The following is a 17,203-nucleotide window of genomic DNA, read 5'->3' on the forward strand; positions in this document are numbered from 1 at the left end:
ATATTGCAAGTACAAGGCACTAGCATTGGGACATGTGCATGGGACTCAGACGAGCCAAGCAGAAAACACATTTACACATCATACCTATGCTTCGTGTAAAACCTGTGCAGGGACGTCACGATTATAGATTTTTTGGTATGATTGTCAGAGAAATGATCATGGTATTACGATTATTATGCATCAATAAATTTCACAACACTATGAATGTGTAAAATCTAATCTCTTAATATAGGTCCAGTTATTAATCCCCTGAGGGAAGTGTTTGAAATATTTAAGTCATTAATTGTCATCTATACCAAATGTTTAAGTTACCAGTAATTTTAATAATTTTTTCTTTATTACAAATGACACGCTAACATTTATATTCCTACCAATTCAGTGTTAGGTTAGATAATAGATGGACCAGTATCTGTGCATTTTCCTTTACTTTGGCGCCACATCTGCCGATATGGTTCCGACATAATCTTCTTCGGAAAGTGGTGGTATTCAGGAATCTTTAATACCGTGATTAATTGTGAAAACGAGCAATCATGACATCCCTAAACCTGCGTTAACATGCAGCAAATATGTCCTCCACCTTTGTGGTATTATATATTTGATATATGATGATGATGTAGCCTGAGGAGTTGCTTTTCCTGGAGGCACTTTGACTGTGCAATGAAAGAAGACCCTCAGTTGTGGGAGAAGAAGTTTATAAATAGTCCACTTCAGCTGTGAAAACCGACTGTGATCTACTTATTTCAGTTTTAGTCTGAATCAAAGCAGAGACTAATGATCTTTTCCTTTCTACAGACCAAACTAAAGCCCTTTGTAAAGAGCTCCCTCCATGAAATATTTGTTATGTACAGTTCCGCATCTTTAAAAAAAAAAAAAAAAAAACTGGTGAAGACTACAGAGTGCGACATGACAAATCAGTTTTCTCCGGCGAAAACATATTTGAGTTAACGGTCGTGTTGTTTAAGTGACGAGTGTGGCGTACCCTGAGAATCTGGTCTCCCTCCTCCAGCCCCTCCTTGGCTGCAGGACTGTCCTCTAAAACTCCTGCCACAAAAATTCCCACGTCGTTCCCGCCCGCTAACCGCAGACCGACACTCTCTCCCTTCTTGAACTTGACCAGCTTCATGCTCGGCCTGCAAAGGGAGAAAACACGAGTGGACAGACAGAAGTGAGCGAAAAAGGTCAACAAATCATGGCTGTAAAAACAGTCGGTCTGAGAGACACAAAACACAGGCGGTTACTCAAGCAGGCAGTGTGTGGTGTAACAACAGAGTCAGAACAGAACGAAAGCTGCCCACAGCCTCTGACCTAATCTGAACTAAACATTTGAAACCCTGTGCGTGTATGACAGCAGGTGGGTTCATCCTGCGACTGAATAAAACATTCAGGGCTCCAGTCTGCCCCTAAATGGGGATGTTTGAGACAGTGCAAGTGAATTTTTCAGCTACTTGAAACTAATTTGCTGTTGTTTTTTTTTCTTAATACTGGTGAAACGTGGATGAGGAGACTCAAGGAATCTGGTATCTGTCATTACAGGTGTCAGGCCAATGTGTGTGATGATCATGAATGAATGAAAAGGAAATGTGAATATTTGCTTTGCAGGATTTACAATGTGCAGCCCTAAATTTTCTGCTTGCACTCAATTTCTAAATTAGGCGCCACTATGCTCCTAGTAATTTAATCTGGACATTTAATTCATACATTTAACATGAATAATATGAGGTTACTGAGAATAACTGTACCTGAGGATGCTGTCGTCGTGAGCGGCGCTAGGCACAGGAGCATCGGAGGGGCTGACGGGCAGGTCCACGTCAGGCTGACCCGGCTGTGCATAGACTGGTTTTGGTTCTGTCGCAAATACAAACAGAGGATATAGAAGTAAGAAAACATGTGCACATCTTTCATCTGTTTTCCCTGGGGCAGGTTGGTAAAGTTAATGTTGTGTTATCAAAATACGACTGCAACAATTAGTACAAAATAATGTATAATACATTACAGAAATGACATTATATAAAAACAGTGTGTGTGTGGAGGCAGCACCAAAGATGAGATGGTTTGACTGATTTGCTTTAAGCCATATCTTAATTTCATGTGTAATGTGAAACTTTTACTAAGACGTGCTAATTAGATATTACACCATAAACAACAGCTCTTAAGAGCATTATGCCTCATCATTAACAGTATTTTATTATTAGTAGTATGTTGTATGTCTTCTGTCTATTGTGTCTGTGATGCCTGCTGCAAATCTTATTTTCTCCGGGATCATCAATAAAGCTGAACTAAGCTGAACTGAACTGAACTGAACTTGTATGTTTTTTTCCACATGCCTTAATAAGAGATTGAATTTACTGATCCCTGACTCAGTGTCTGAACGTTTAAATCTAATAGTCACAGCTCTGCAGGATGCTTCGCTGTATTACTGGCTATGAGAAGCAGAAGTGTAACACATGGTTGAAGCCACACTGATCCTTAATGACGGTGGGTGGCAGCGGCGGTGGCGGCGGGTTCTGTACCAGGCAGCGGAGGTAACTGTTTGTCATCTCTGGAGCTGGCCTGGTCGCTGGCCTGTGACAAGACGCCGTCGTCAGAGCTTTTGACTGGTGTGGACATGGCCCCTGGTTTGGATACGCGCTCCTCATCTCGACTTCGATGGCTGAAATAAATAAATAATGAATACAAATTTACACATGGCAATTCAGTACAAGTGGACCATCATCAATCTTATACACAATGACAGCTTAAGGGATTCATTCATCAAAGTGTCAGCGTTAAATGATCGCCGCAGCTTCTCTGATTTCAGAGCGCATAGGAAGGACCTTGTGTGCTCTGTATGTGTAGTTTTGTCCTGAGTTGACATCACCAGGAAAATGCCACACTAAAATGGGCCATAGCACGACATAGAAACTTAAGACGGATGTGTGGGTGTGTCAAAAAAAAAAAAACTGCCGCAAATTCAGATCTTTCCTCCTTTTTCCACCTTGTTTTAGATTTTGTGTCCGTGCAGAATGAATATTTTGACTTCCAAGTGGCATTTTTTTCTCAGAGATTAATATAAACTCGCCCATTTTATTGACCAAACGTTAACCTTTCCAATAAAAGCACAGAGGCAGAGAAAGGAAAGAGAAGAAGAAAAGAAAAAGCCTCCCAACATAAACTCTGGAGATAGGATAGTTTTCAGTCCAAGTTCCTGTTTAACCTGGATAAAATAAACAAGGTAAAACCCTGTGTGAATGTGAATGTGAATGTGTGTGTGTCTTGTAGGCTCTGTCTAACAGAGTAGAAAGGGCTCTGCATCTTAAAACAATGGTTGAATTCCAGTGTGATCACATGACTGGCTGCTGGCACCGTGCTTGAGCTCTGAAGCTTTTGTAGAAGAATGTGAAGGTGCAGACTGTGCCACTGGCTCAGACCAGACAACTTCTCCCATTGCCCATTCTTTCAACTCTTGGCTCACGCTGTAATGAAAATGTAGTGGAGGGAGAGAAATGAAATGCATGAAAAACATGTACAGGTCTGACCTGTTAGCTCTGCAGCCGTTGAACTTATTTACAGTGTTTACCACCACAGACTTGGCCTTTTCTAGGTCACTGAATTTGTCCAGCCGCTACAATTCAGTTTTACATATGAATCCGATCTGGGCACATCCATGTGTCAGCACAATCAGCGTCACACAGAGACCTATAAGGGAGTTAGTTGGGAGGGAAGGAGGGTAAATGAGAGCTGCAGCAGCCCCGCGGATAAATAACAGAATTGTAAAGGGAGTGAAAGAGAGAGAGAGACAGTGTGTGCATGTGTGTGTGTGTGTGTGTGTGCATGTGTGTAATGGACGGATGAGAAAGAGAGTGTGACACAGGGGGAAAAGAGAGAGGGAGAGAGGGAGAGAGAGAGGAGTGGAGCAAGAGCGAGGGACCGAAAACGAGAGAGGGAGAGAGAGAGAGGGAGAGTGTTGTGGCCTAAATCTGCTGCTCCTTGCTGCAGAATGGTGCTAAAAAAAGGCTTCAGTCTGACAAACACCATTTGACAGAAGCCTTTGTTCAATCCCCCCCCCCCCCCCCCCCCCCCCCCGCCCCCACTTCGCTTAAGACATTCGTACAGGTGCAGGCGAAAGAGCCCACGTCAGAGAAAAGTGAAGGAGAAACAAAATAGATGTGGATTGCACAGACATCAACAAATGATGAGAAAAAGAAAAAAAAAATGGTGCAGCCACATTTGAAATATCTAAAACGCAAAACATCCCCAGTCTTAAAAACATAAATATTAATAAAGCTGACCTGATATTTACTGCTCAAAACAAACAGCCAACTCTATTACTCCACTTTACTAACTACTGTTGAAAAATAATGAAACAAATTATTAAAAAAAGAAGAAAAAAAACATTTAAAAATACAAATACTCACATATATGTATCTGGAAGTTGAACCATGATGTTCATTAAGAGGATTTTAAGCTCAATTCCTTGAAAGACGATACACACACAGAGCCTTGTGCCTACACACAACGTGTACTCATGGTCACTGAGGGGACACTTTGGATGAAAAGCATTTTCTTTTTTTTTTGGGATGATCTGTTGTATTCAGAAACATTGGGACAGTGTTGTGTCCTGGGGGAAAGAATGCCTCTAAGCCCTGCAGCCAATCAGGTTAAGCGAACCATCTGGCTTGGGGCAAAGCTCTGTGGGAAGTGTGTCAAATTCCTTTTTCCCCTCCTAAACTGGGAGATAGTAACAAGATTCCCTGAAATCACGGCGCAGTGAGTCAGACTGTTATTTCCTCAGCTACTTTCTAAACCACAACCACGTGTGAAGCAGGTGCAGCTTCATCTTGTGACAAATGTGCACGCCTATCAGATAAACCGGTCATGCACAATGTCTAAAAGGTTAGTAGATGATAAGAAAAATGACCAAAGTTTTGGTTTCCTTTGGTTTTAAGGATACAAGAGGGGGAAGAGGGGATAGAGCAATGAAAAATATCAACAGTGTGTGTTTGTCCTGAGCATTTTGCAGACAGATGCATTCACTTACATTGGGAGAAATCTGTGCAACAGTGACCCTGCTCTCATCCTGCATTGAGACAAGTGTTGTTACTCCTCTGTTAAACAAAATCTACCATCTAGGGATGTCACAATTACTTGTTTTCACAATTAATCGTAATTATTTAATCGCAAAAGTTCCTAAATATCAGCAGATCAGCGTAACGCACTGAGAGAAAAAACAAAGTTACCCGAGTGTCTGATATGAATCATAACCTGTGGGATAAGCACTAGGCTTTGTACAGTAAAGCCACAGTAAAGGTAAATACACAGTAAGTGGGTTAAATTATGTTAATGTCAATTTACCTAACGTAACACTGAATTGTTAGCGCGTCATTTGTTATTAAAAAAAAAAACACTTAATTTCTCTGACAATAATTGTACCAAGAAAATCTATAATCGTGACATCCCTACTACCATCTAATGATACGACAGTGCTAACTAAGAAGCCGAAAACTCCTAACTATCAGCAGCAGCAGCAGCAGCAGCAGCAACATGAACTATCATCCTGCAGCTAAGTGAGCAGTCTAGTGAAGGACACGGGTTTAAGAGCTACACTTGAGTTTTGTTCACATGCTGCAGTAAGACGTTGTGCCATTTCAAATAGAGTCCATCATAAACAGCGCATTTATTTAGACTTCTGTCTCGCCAAGATCACAGAGGCTTGAAGGAAAACTGAATTTCATTAACAAATACTTTGAAAATGACTTCCTTCTGAAATAGCACATCGACTTTGGGCCTTCTGTGCAGCTTCAACTTCTCTGGTGTTTCATTGTTTTGCGTGTGCAACTCAAAGTCCAGATTATAAACATGATGAAACAGAGGTCCGATTACATTCGACTCGATCCAGAACAAGTGCTTGAGGGCAAGCATGGATTTTGGCCCCTGATTCAACCACCAGCAGCAGCAGCAGCCCCCTACTTCACAGTATCACAGAGCTATTTACTGTGAACTATTTAGAGAAGCAAGCAGCACAGAAACCCTGTGTCTTTTCTTGGGGGCAGACTTAACACTGGTCTGGAGCCTGTTTCACTCCCCGGTCCTGTTTCATCAACTGTCTGCAGCAGCCTGTCATCTTGTCCCCATTTACACAAGATCAGTATCTGGTTGTTGCCAGGTAAGGTTACGCTGCCCACGCTCCACACAGACTCAGAGGAAGATTTATGTCTTTCCTTTTTCGCTCTCTTTTGCCACTTATGTGTTTGCCAGCTGCAAAAAAAAAAAAAAAAAAAGCAATGCAACCTCTAAAGTTCTAAACTATGCACTGCAAAAACTCAAAATCTTTCCAAGAATATTTGTTTTATTTCTTGTCAAAATGTCTAATTTCTAGTCAAAACTAATCTCTTTCCACTTAAAATAAGACTCATTGCCTAAAACTTAACTTGTTTTTCGATAATTTTCACTTGTTTCAAACAAATTTTCACTTGAAAAAGGTAGAAAAATCTGCCAGTGAAAGCAAGTTTTTTGTGCTTATAAGGAAGAAAAACACTGTCAGATGATTTTTCTACTTATTTCAAGTGAAAATATGCTTGAAAGAAGTAAAAGGTGTCTAAAATCAAGCTACTTTTTATGTGATGAGTCTTATTTTAAGTATGATGAGATTTGTTTTGACTAGAAATAAGACAAATATTCTTGGTAAGATATTGAGTTTTTTGCAGTGTGTGAAGGATAACTTACTGAAAGCTCCAACTGGAGGTTAAGAAAAACAGGAGAATAATGAAGCAGGATGGACGTTAAAATTAACTGAAAGAATTGCATTAGGTTCAATTTGCGTTATAAATAGAGAGCGGTGGTGACAACGGTAAAACTAGCTCTGCGTGATTGTATTATACTTTTCAAAACAAGCCCTCGGTCCAGCAGGAGATGAATCAATCCCTCCTCGTTTCCCTTGGACTCACCCTGAGCAGCATTATCCTAACACAGCGATGGCTCCGGAGGGACCCTGATGGTTTATGCATGCTATGTCTTTATCCATTGATTTATGCATTAGTGAAGCAAGGTGCTTACTCAACATCTACTAACCTGTGGGTGTGAAAATGATTTATGAAGTTGGGAGTGGTGGGAGTATGGATGTATGACTGCGGGCTGCGTGACAGCTGTGTGTGCCCGTCCTGTCCCATGTTCCTGTGTGTGTGTGTGTGTGTGTGTGTGTGTGTGTGTGTGTGTGTGTGTGTGTGTGTGTGTGTGTGTGTTCATGTGTGTGCTGAGCTCACCTGCCATTGCTGATCTGCCGAGGCGAGTGACGGAGAAGGTCCGACGGTTCGGCCCTGTCAGGCGAACGTGATCGACTGCCTCTCCCGTGGGATCGATTGGAATGGTCCGATGTCAGTGAATGTATTTCTGAAATGTCTGTGCAATGCACATTAAATATGTATTAGCAATTAATCAATAACATCAATCAGCGCAGGGTTAACGACATATCCCTAAGATATCCCTAAGTGTTTTGAAGGTTTTGTAATCTTTGTGATAATAATTGTCTTGCCGATGAGTTCCACATTTTGTTTGAGTGCAAGAACACAAGTAGAACACATTTCTGAGAAAAATATCTGCCAAGGTATTATGTTAGTCGCCCATCTATGTTTAAAGGGATAGTTCAACATTTTGGCATATTGGCCCATTGCCATAATCCCTATAGTTTTAGGAGTAGGTTCGTTACCTTTAATTGTCAGTGCAAGCTATTTTTAGAACGGCGGAGCAGAGCCGTGAGCTGCTCAGAGCTACGCTACGGACGCTCATGGGATTTCTTGGTTTCCCTCATCAAACTCATCAAATACACAATCCAACAAATCCAAAAAGCTCTGGTGGACAAGTTGTGACCTGCACATTCACCACGCTGTGAGATAATAACAGAACGCTACGAGACAGAGTTGCACCGACAATTAAAGGTAACAAACCTACTCCTAAAACTATAGGGATTATGGCAATGCTACGTTTGATTATTGATGTTGTCTAATGTTTGTGCTCCATACCATGTGCGTGTTCCTGAGCTAAATAAAAAGAAGTGTTCGAGCAATCAAATCTTTGCTGTATCCACGTGTGTGTGTGTGTCGTCTCACCATCTCTGTCGGAGTTGTTGGCCGATGGGATACTATCGTCGAGGTCGGGGATGTTGAGCAGCGTGGCTCGCTCGTCTCTCTGCACCACCATCTTTAACTTGCCCTTTGATCTCTCAATAAGCTTCTTGGCATCTATCAATGATAGATTCTCCGTAACTGTGCCATTGATCTGGGGAGGAAGAGGAGAAGCCAGTCAGCTCAAGAGCACTTCCGATAAGGGACCAAGATATTAATGAATGATTTTAAGTGGACTGAAATGTTTGTAATTTGACTTGTTGGATCAGGTATCTGACATCTATTCTATGCGATTTGTCTTGTTTTTGTCATGGAAATGTTTTTAAATCGACTTGTTGGATCAGATAACTGATATCTATTATACTGTATCTTGTATTTCATGTTATTGTAATACTTTGTAGTATGCAGACCCCAGGAAAAGTGCTAAAGGGGATCTGAATAAAGAATAAAGAGCTGAATAGACAGGTCGTCATCAATGCAGAGTTTTTGCCATTAAATTAAAGGACCATCACAAGGCAAAGAGGAATTACAAGCTGCCTAGTTCTGCTTCAACTGAACAATAATTATACCACAAATAAAAAGAAGGCTATAAAAAGTTCAGAAATGTGTAATATAATTAGTCTCGCAACACACAAAGAGCCCACAGAAGCTCTATTACATTATATCCATTGTATAAAGCAAAAACTCAATTACCTCCATTCAAGTATGAATTCTATTAGTGTTTGTCCTGCAATCACATTTCAACCAGAAAACGTCTCAGCCTCTCTTCAGAACTATTGATACAATAAATTAGATTTTGAATGAGTCTCTTTAACGTGAAGCAGGATTTTTTTTTTTGTTGTTGTTTCCCTCCTCCGAGACTGAGTGGATAAAAATTCAGAGGAATAAAAGGAATGTGTGGCATTCCTGCTGCTGAGCCTGCATACTAATGATCTGTGACCTCACTCTGTGAGACGCAGATTATCCCGGCAGACTACTGAACTTTTTCAGTGAAACGACGGCCCGATCCCACCTCCAGCCGTTTCCTTTCTCACATTCCTCTCGTTTGCATCTATTCTTAAATTCTTTTTGTCAGTTTACGTCTCCATTACTGTGATTTAGCCACTTGAAATACCCCAGTCGTGCTTCTCTCTCTCTTACCTTAAGTACAACATCTCCCTCTTGGATGTTTCCATCCCTGGCTGCGAGACTTTCGGGAGAAATATCCTTCACGAAGATGTGGCTGGCCAGTCGAAGTCCGTATTCTGCTTTCAGAGATGATAAAAATAAAGGAGTAATATTAGCGGAAACCCTCAGCCTTGATTTCTGGAGAAGCTGTGATGTTGAGAACATGCACATTAGGGCTGCAACTAAGGATTATTTTCATTATCGATTAATCTGTTGGTTATTTTAACGATCAATCGATTAGTTGTTTGGTCAATAAAACGTTTAAAAATGTTGAAAAATGCCAATCAGTGTTTCTCAAACCACAAGATGACATCCTCAAATGTCTTGTTTTGTCCACAAACCAAAGAGAGACTCGGTTTATCGTCATAAAGGAACAAATGAAACAGAAAAATTCACTTTTAAGAAGCTGGAATCAGAGAATTTAGACTTTTTTTTTCTTAAAAAACAACTCAAACCAATTATTCGGTTATCAAAAGAGTTGACAATTAATTTAATAATTGATTATTGTTTGATTAATCGATTAATTGTTGCAGCTCTAATGCACATCATCAACCCCCTCATGGGGGCGGGACTAGATAAGCTTTTGCTTCTCCCGCTTTCCCTTTCGGCCATGTGTATTGTATTACTTGAACTAAGATGAAGTGTGATGATGATGATTTAAATTGACATGTCCGAAATAAACAACTTGATTGATTGATTGATTCATCATCATCATCTTTGTTTTGCCCACCTTCATTTTTGCGGGACTTGACGAGGGTGACCTTGGCAGGCCTGGGTGGAGCGGACGAGGCTTGTGATCGGCGGTCGGAGCGCGGTGAGACGCTCCTCTCCCGCGAGGCACTGTGATCCCGCCTGCCGCTGTTGCTGCGCTCACGTTCTTGACGCCTGCCGGTGCCCGTGCCTCCGCTCGCTCCTCCGTAGGCACTTTGGCCACCACGGCCGCCGTGGGGCTCGTAGCCATCCTCTTCGTCGCTGTCCTCTTCCTCGTGCTCCGACATGGTCTCCCTGTCTCCTGGCCGCGAAACAGGGATCTGTACTTTCCTTTTCCTGCGGATAGTCTTTAGAAACGAGACAAAAGTTTTGATGTTAGAAGCTGAAAACGTTTGAAAAACACAACAAAGCAATTGAGAATTAAGACAGAAGACTCTTTATTAATCTCACACATGGGAAATTTGGTTGTTACAGTAGCGTTTGTAACATACAAGGTATAAACGTAGGAGAATATGCAAATATAGAGATAAAAAAAAAAGCAATGTAAGACAAACAGATAATTATGTAACCAAATGTTTCAGGAATATATACAGTTATTATTTGTTGTATGTGTTGAACTCACTATCTTTGCATTCTTGCCACTCTTGCGGAGTTGCTGCACAGCGTAGGCATGCTCTACGTTGTCCATAGAGACAGCATTGACCATGACCACGCGATCATTTTCTCTGGAAAAATACAAGAAAAACAAAAACAATGCATGAATAGATTAAAAGATCTGTCAGTCAGGTACCATCTCAGGCGGCTCATTCTTGGCAAAATTATCAAAATCTGAGTATATCTGGTAAGTATTAGACAGTAATCGATGACATAAGTGATTTGACATATCAATGACTAAATTTGCTCGTCTGTGTGAGGAGCAGGGGCCGAAATCTGGCCGACCAATCAAATTAGTCTCAGACAACTTTGGTTGGATGGCCCGGCTGTCAGTCAAACTACCAAATAATGTAACCGCCATTAACGTTTACAGGACACGTTTGTTCCACAGAGATGAGAGCTGTGACACCGGGTCCGTGGCTCTGATCGCAGGTTTGGTTTTCAGCAGCGGTGTGGAAAGCAGAGAGCCTGTAACAACCTACAAGTCATTTACCTAACATCACTTATAGTCCCAAACCGTTTCATGACGGTAAAAGCAAACGTACAGTATGGTCTATGTAACGTTTTTGGTGATTCCTGATTGGACGGAGGGGGTGAGTGCTTATCAGTTGTAAGTCCAGCCGCCTGGGATGGAAACTTTAATACAGAAAAGTAATTAATGAGTAATTCTGAGGTCAGGCCAGTGTTGTTACAGAAAATATTTGTATTTCATTATCATACAGTGAAAGATTGAACATAATAATAAAACATAAAAGTTATCAACACATGGTCCAACACTCACTGTAGCAGTCCCTCTGCAGGACCTCCTTTCAACACATCAGATATCACAATGGACGTCTCTCCACTCTGGAAGTGAGGGTTGTCTCGTCCACCTGAGATGGCGATGCCAAACCCAAATCCTGGGGCCTGTACACACACACGCACACAGAAACACAAGACACAAGACTCACTGATGTGGCATGAATGGAAAGATCCATCAGAGTTAAGTCTCAGGGTGCTGTAATTGAAATTAGACCAAATTGGACTCTCTGCAATCTAATTAACTATAAAACTGTGATTTGAGTAATGCAATATGTTCTGTGCAGTGAAGTGAGGCTTTGAAAGTTGTGCACAACAACAAAAAAATGTGCATTTGAAAGTTAGTTTGCCAGTTTTCCAAGAGCTTTTTTTTCATGTAAGGTTTTTAAAGAACTGCTGTTTTCGCCCGTTGGCAAAATCAGCACCAGGGGAACAACAAGCAGCCGTGTGATGTAAATGGCTTACATCTTACAACCACAACAACACCGGAGAGCCGCTCGGCCACACTGGGCCACTCCATCAGCCTCGATAAAGCCACTACTAATTAGATTACAGCAAAGCAAGGCCAGTCTAGACAGGTACTCTATGAAATCCCACAGCGGCACAACAACAGCATCAAATGAGTGCCGTTTACTGTCTCAAAGCTTAGAAGTGCATTCAGGAATAAGTTCAGCATGCGATAGGAGGATGAGTAGAGTAATCTCTCTGTGGGAGAATATGGCTTTGAATAGTTAAGACAGTGAACTGGTGGTGGTGATGATGATGATGATTGTGCCAGAGGGGATAGTCAGTGATATCCTCAGACCTGACAAAACGCACGCGGCCCCTAAAAAACTATCCTCCTCTCCCTCCTTCCTTGGAGGAGCATGCGTTGCCAACAGGAAGGAAGTGAAATGAAGTAGTAAGGAAGTGGATGCTGATGTCTGTCTTCCTTAGCATTGTTTCCTGCCATCTGGGTTCCCTGACTATTGTTTCATTACCACACATCCTGCTGCCACAGCTGGCCGAACTCAGTACAGAGGCAGGAGAGAGATGGATGAGCAGAGGACAGTGGAGAGGAACAGTGAAGAGAGAGACAGAGAGAGAGCGAAGAAAACAACAAAAATACAACAAGATTAGAGAGCGCCGGAGACGAACAGAGACGGGGGGAAGAAAGACAAAAAAAACAAGAGAGGGAAGAGTGGATTAAAGAGTTGTAAACACTTACCCTGTGAAGGGTCACTGTGTGCTGTTCCCATATGACCGTTTCCTCCATCGCTGCACTCTGTAACACAAGAGAGAGAGAGGATGAGTTTTCAGCTCAGAGTGAGGTACATGTGTGCGGTATGAATCTCAAAACAATCATCAATGGATTTACAGTATAAGATTTAATGTAAAGTGTGTCCAAGCAAATTTCTGTCAGTACGATAAAAAGTAATGTTGTGACAGTTTGTATACATTAGATCCAACCTTTAATCCCACACTGTACTGTACAGCCTACCCATGACACGATACATAAGTGCAGAGACTGTTTGCTGAAAAACTGCCTCCGATGGGATCGATCATCAGCGGTTTTGCATGAATTTCCCTCTAAAACAACTCTGTCTTGTAACGTTCTGTTATTATCTCATAGCGTGGTGAATGTGCAGGTCACAACTTGTCCACCAGAGCGTTTTGGAGTTGTTGGATTGTGTATTTGATGAGTTTGATGAGGGAAACCAAGAAATCCCATTAGCCTCCGTAGTGTAGTTTAAATATATCATGAAATTCTACCAAACTTTGAGCTGCCGGGTGCAGTAAGTAAAAACTTAAAAATAAAATGTGCATAAAATGTCATAAAAAACTCTGCAAACAAAAAAGTGCTTTCATGTATTTTTAGGATAAGAGCACCGCCGGTCTTAAACCTACACGTAGACACACAGTGTTTCCACAGATCCTACTCAGCTGCAGCAGGCAGCGTGGAGCCAGGTAGACTCTTTCTGGCTGATTTGCATGACTAATTCCTTGAGTCGCACTCGCAAAAAGTGTAACATATGAAAAGATTATGAATGACAGCAGCAACCCATGAGTAAACACAGCTGGCAGAGCCCGAACCGAGGCTCCGGAGACTATAAAGACAGTAAACACTCCTATATTATTATTATTATTCCTGCCTGGGTCATCTGAGAGAGCTAAGAAGCCAAGAAGGTATTTAGCTGCTCCTCTGACCTGCCACGCTGGATTAAACCGTTGCTAGGCAGGCATCTTTCGCTTACACCACAGAAAACAGTGTGAAACTCCAAGAATGTGAGACTGTTACTATAATCAGAGCAGACAGACGCTCCCGAATTTGTGTCTCAAACCACATAGACTGCTTTAAATTACAGATTTAGTCCCTCCCTCCCTCTCCTCTCTCTCCAGCTGATGAAGCAACACTGTTGTCCTGTGTGTTGGAGCCTGCAGGGAGTGATGGTACAGCAGCTGTCTGTAGCCGAGTTGCTGAGCACACAGTCTAACGTGGCAGGAGAGAGAGAGAGGGAGACAGAGAGATATAAACACCATCACACGTGGCTGGGTGCTTATTTGCAACACCTTCTGTAATCAGCCTTTTTAAAATAACATACCGTATCATCTGTGCACCCTATCATCGTGATAATCTCGCTCCCTCGCCCCCATAATCATCTCCTAATCCTCCGAACCATCTCACCCGTCATTTTAAACATCACCATGGTCATTATTACATACTGTCATCACCTTCCCTTATCCTAAATACACTGTTGTTTACACAAAGGTCCGAAGTGCAGAGTGGCCGAGTGCGTGAGAGGACGAGACAGAGCAGCAGCAGCAGCAGCCACCTGATGTTTGTTATGTCCAGACACATCACACTGTACGTATGCTTAAGTAAACACACACAAATGGAGGATTGATACTGGATGTAGGTGAGATAAAGAATCAATATGGTTCAGATTTTACTTCAAATGAAACATTGCTCAAATATAAATATGCATTTACTGTATATACTTTACTACATATAAAAAGTTTTTGTATTAGACTCCTGATCAAACAAAATGGTATAATATCCACATTAGGAGTGAGTTTGAGCCACTAAATTACAGTATTTAACGGTCACAGTAAATGTTCACAATGCTAGGTAGCCTACGGTGATAAGTGTCTGATGTATTACTGTACGTTTGCTGAAGAAAACATACACAAATACACAAATGGAGGATTGATACTGGAAATTCGGTGAGATAAAGAATCAATATAGTTCAGATTTTACTTGTGGTATATTCAACTGAAACATTTCTCAAATATAAATACGCATTTATTTACTTTACTATAGGGAGACAATATAAAATGTTTGAATTTTGTGACTCCTGATCAGACAAATTGATATAATATCCACATTAGGAGTGCGTTTGAGCAACTAACTTAGAGTATTTAATAGGCCTGGACAATTAATTGAATTTTAATCTAGTGATTCTGATTTTTGTTCGAAACAATCCCAAAACTTAATAGTTGATAATCAAATATCAAAGATCATTTTTGTCATTTTATTCTTGTCAAAATTCAGCCTTTCTACCAACATGTCATTTAATTAATAAAAGCAAATGTAGTGACTCATTACAGGCTGGTTAGTTAGTTAGCTCCTCTGGCCGGTTGTTGCTGGTCAATTAAACATGCAGGTTGCAATACCTCCCATCCCTCAAGCAAAAATATCACCCATCCCCCTAAATATACGTACATAATCATCTAATTAATTGTGATTTCAATATTGACCATAATAATCGTGATAATGGTTTTTGCCATAATCATCATAATCATCATCAGCTCTAGTATTTAACCGTCACAGTAAATGTCCGCAGCGTTATGTGCAGCCTTACAGTTAATTGCGGGGTCACGCTCTCTGAATGCACATTGAGCGGTCGCACAGCGCTACCTGTTATTCCCGTGCTGCCTTCACTGTCGGCCTCCTGATCTGGGTTTGTCATTCACTCTCTTCCCTTTCACTCCTCCGCTGCCCCGTACGACAATGAATCGCTCGGCCTTCACCTCCAGAATACACAGTTAACCCTTTGACCCTAATTTCCATGGCAGCCCTGTGTGGATGTTATTTATGTCCATAATTGCCGCAGAGGGCTTGGGTGCCCTCTCCCCCACCACCACCCCCACCCCCACCTCCCTCTCTCCCCCCTCCCCTGTCTGCCCGTACGACTCCCACAGTAATGCCACTATTGTGTGAAGGGACCTGACCCATTTAACCGCGGCTCCCCCCGACATTCCCAAACACATCCATTCCCTCTAAAGTGTTTTGTGATATATTCATCCATCCGTTCATCCATTCATTCATCCAACAGTCCAGGCAGGCAGACAGAGAGATAGAGAGAGAGAGAGGGGCTACGCCATGAGAAACAACACCGCGCTGGGGTCATGTGACCAGGCGGTCATGCAGGCAGGTGGCCTTGTCCTTGAACTGTGAGGGCTGAGAGGAGGAGGAAGGCTGAGCTCACATGTACAGTACCGAGGGACAGGGGACATAAACGTGTAGCAGATAAGATGTGAGGGAGGACTTGATCATTTTTATAGAGTTTAATACTTTAAAAAAAAAGGAGATTCTGAGCAAAAACACATTTTTCTCAATCATGCTCTGAAAGCTGATAAGTCAAACACACCCACACCTACACACCCACACTAGTGACCATAAGCCGCGCTGCTCACGCTAGGGAGGGAGGCCTTGCGTACACATGAGCCACAAGGGCGTGGCCACGCTTGCACCAGCAAGAGGCAATAGGTCAAACTCTCTGTGCATGAGTCATCAGAGAGAGTGGAGACTTCCAGATTAGTAGCCTGGCTTTAATTAAATTTCTATTTAACATTTGAGTGGGCACACCGTATGAAAGAAAGCCATTTATTTTCTGTTCAGTAAACAGCAACAACTGCAGCATGGCAGCTCCACTTTACAGTAGAAAGAGAGAGCGTTCACAGTTTGATTTGGTTTTAATACATAAAATAGGCTGTGTTCAGTGTTTTCACTGGTGCAAAAATGTGAGAAGCAAAATCCCTGCTCATGAGAGTTGTGCAATGTTTGTGTGGATTAGTCAGGAATAAAGTAAATGTGCATGTGCAGAGAAATAAAACAGGCAAGTGAAAAAACGTAGGTAAACCGGTGACAGCTAAGACGGCTGAGGAGAGAGAAGCGTTCAGAGTGTTTACACCAGGGACTGCAGCTCTGTCTCTCAGATGAGATTATTATAGTAATTAATCACTGCAATGTGAAGTGATGATTAACAGGCTGGCTGATTGAGTGTGAGATATGAGCAGGGGAGAAAGTAGACAGCAGGAGAGTGTGAGCTTGAGGAAAACTGAGAAAAGGACATTTGAAAAGAACTCGCCTTAGCAAAACCGAGTTGCATAACCGCGCGGCGGGCGGACGCCTGCAGATTTATCAGGAGACGTCTGAACATTAAACATTTCCTTTTTGACTGGGTGAATTGTCAGAGGTGATATATGTGATACACGATGGGATGTGGTGGGAGGCCGATGCGGGACTCATCTTTCATAATTTCATCTATTTTCTGTGCAGCAAAGAGATCTCGACGCCAGCTGTAGTTCAGTGTCAAAGGTAATTTGGTTATCTCACGGATTTTGTTACCGGAACATTTTAGATCGTGCAAAAGCAAAGATCACATAACAAGTCGGGGGCCAAAACAAACACCAACACAACCGCGTCTCGTTTTTCTGGAGTGAAACGATAATATAAATACTGACGGGAACAAAGGATGAGGTTTATCTCTGAAGTCACAGAGTTGTGTGAAACA

The 17,203-nt window shown here is 41.9% G+C and overlaps 1 protein-coding gene across 10 annotated transcripts in view; it reads right to left on the minus strand.

The window, feature by feature from the left end:
- The window catches only part of tjp1a (tight junction protein 1a), a 57,264-nt gene that overhangs the window by 24,385 nt on the left and 15,676 nt on the right, over positions 1 to 17,203 (minus strand). For 5 of the 10 annotated variants that reach the window (XM_084001791.1, XM_084001788.1, XM_084001789.1 and 2 more), the window contains exons 2-11: positions 12,634 to 12,690; positions 11,410 to 11,534; positions 10,597 to 10,699; positions 9,994 to 10,321; positions 9,237 to 9,343; positions 8,082 to 8,250; positions 7,239 to 7,374; positions 2,511 to 2,650; positions 1,740 to 1,845; positions 980 to 1,130 (exon numbers count right to left, since the gene is read on the minus strand). In XM_084001791.1, coding sequence (XP_083857917.1) covers positions 980 to 1,130; positions 1,740 to 1,845; positions 2,511 to 2,650; positions 7,239 to 7,374; positions 8,082 to 8,250; positions 9,237 to 9,343; positions 9,994 to 10,321; positions 10,597 to 10,699; positions 11,410 to 11,534; positions 12,634 to 12,690 — 1,422 coding nt within the window. The remainder of the gene's footprint in view (positions 1 to 979; positions 1,131 to 1,739; positions 1,846 to 2,510; positions 2,651 to 7,238; positions 7,375 to 8,081; positions 8,251 to 9,236; positions 9,344 to 9,993; positions 10,322 to 10,596; positions 10,700 to 11,409; positions 11,535 to 12,633; positions 12,691 to 17,203) is intronic. The other 5 variants (XM_084001797.1, XM_084001796.1, XM_084001795.1 and 2 more) reach the window with 1 other exon arrangement.

The sequence above is a fragment of the Trachurus trachurus genome (assembly GCF_905171665.1).
Source record: "Trachurus trachurus genome assembly, chromosome: 3".
Taxonomy (NCBI): domain Eukaryota; kingdom Metazoa; phylum Chordata; class Actinopteri; order Carangiformes; family Carangidae; genus Trachurus; species Trachurus trachurus.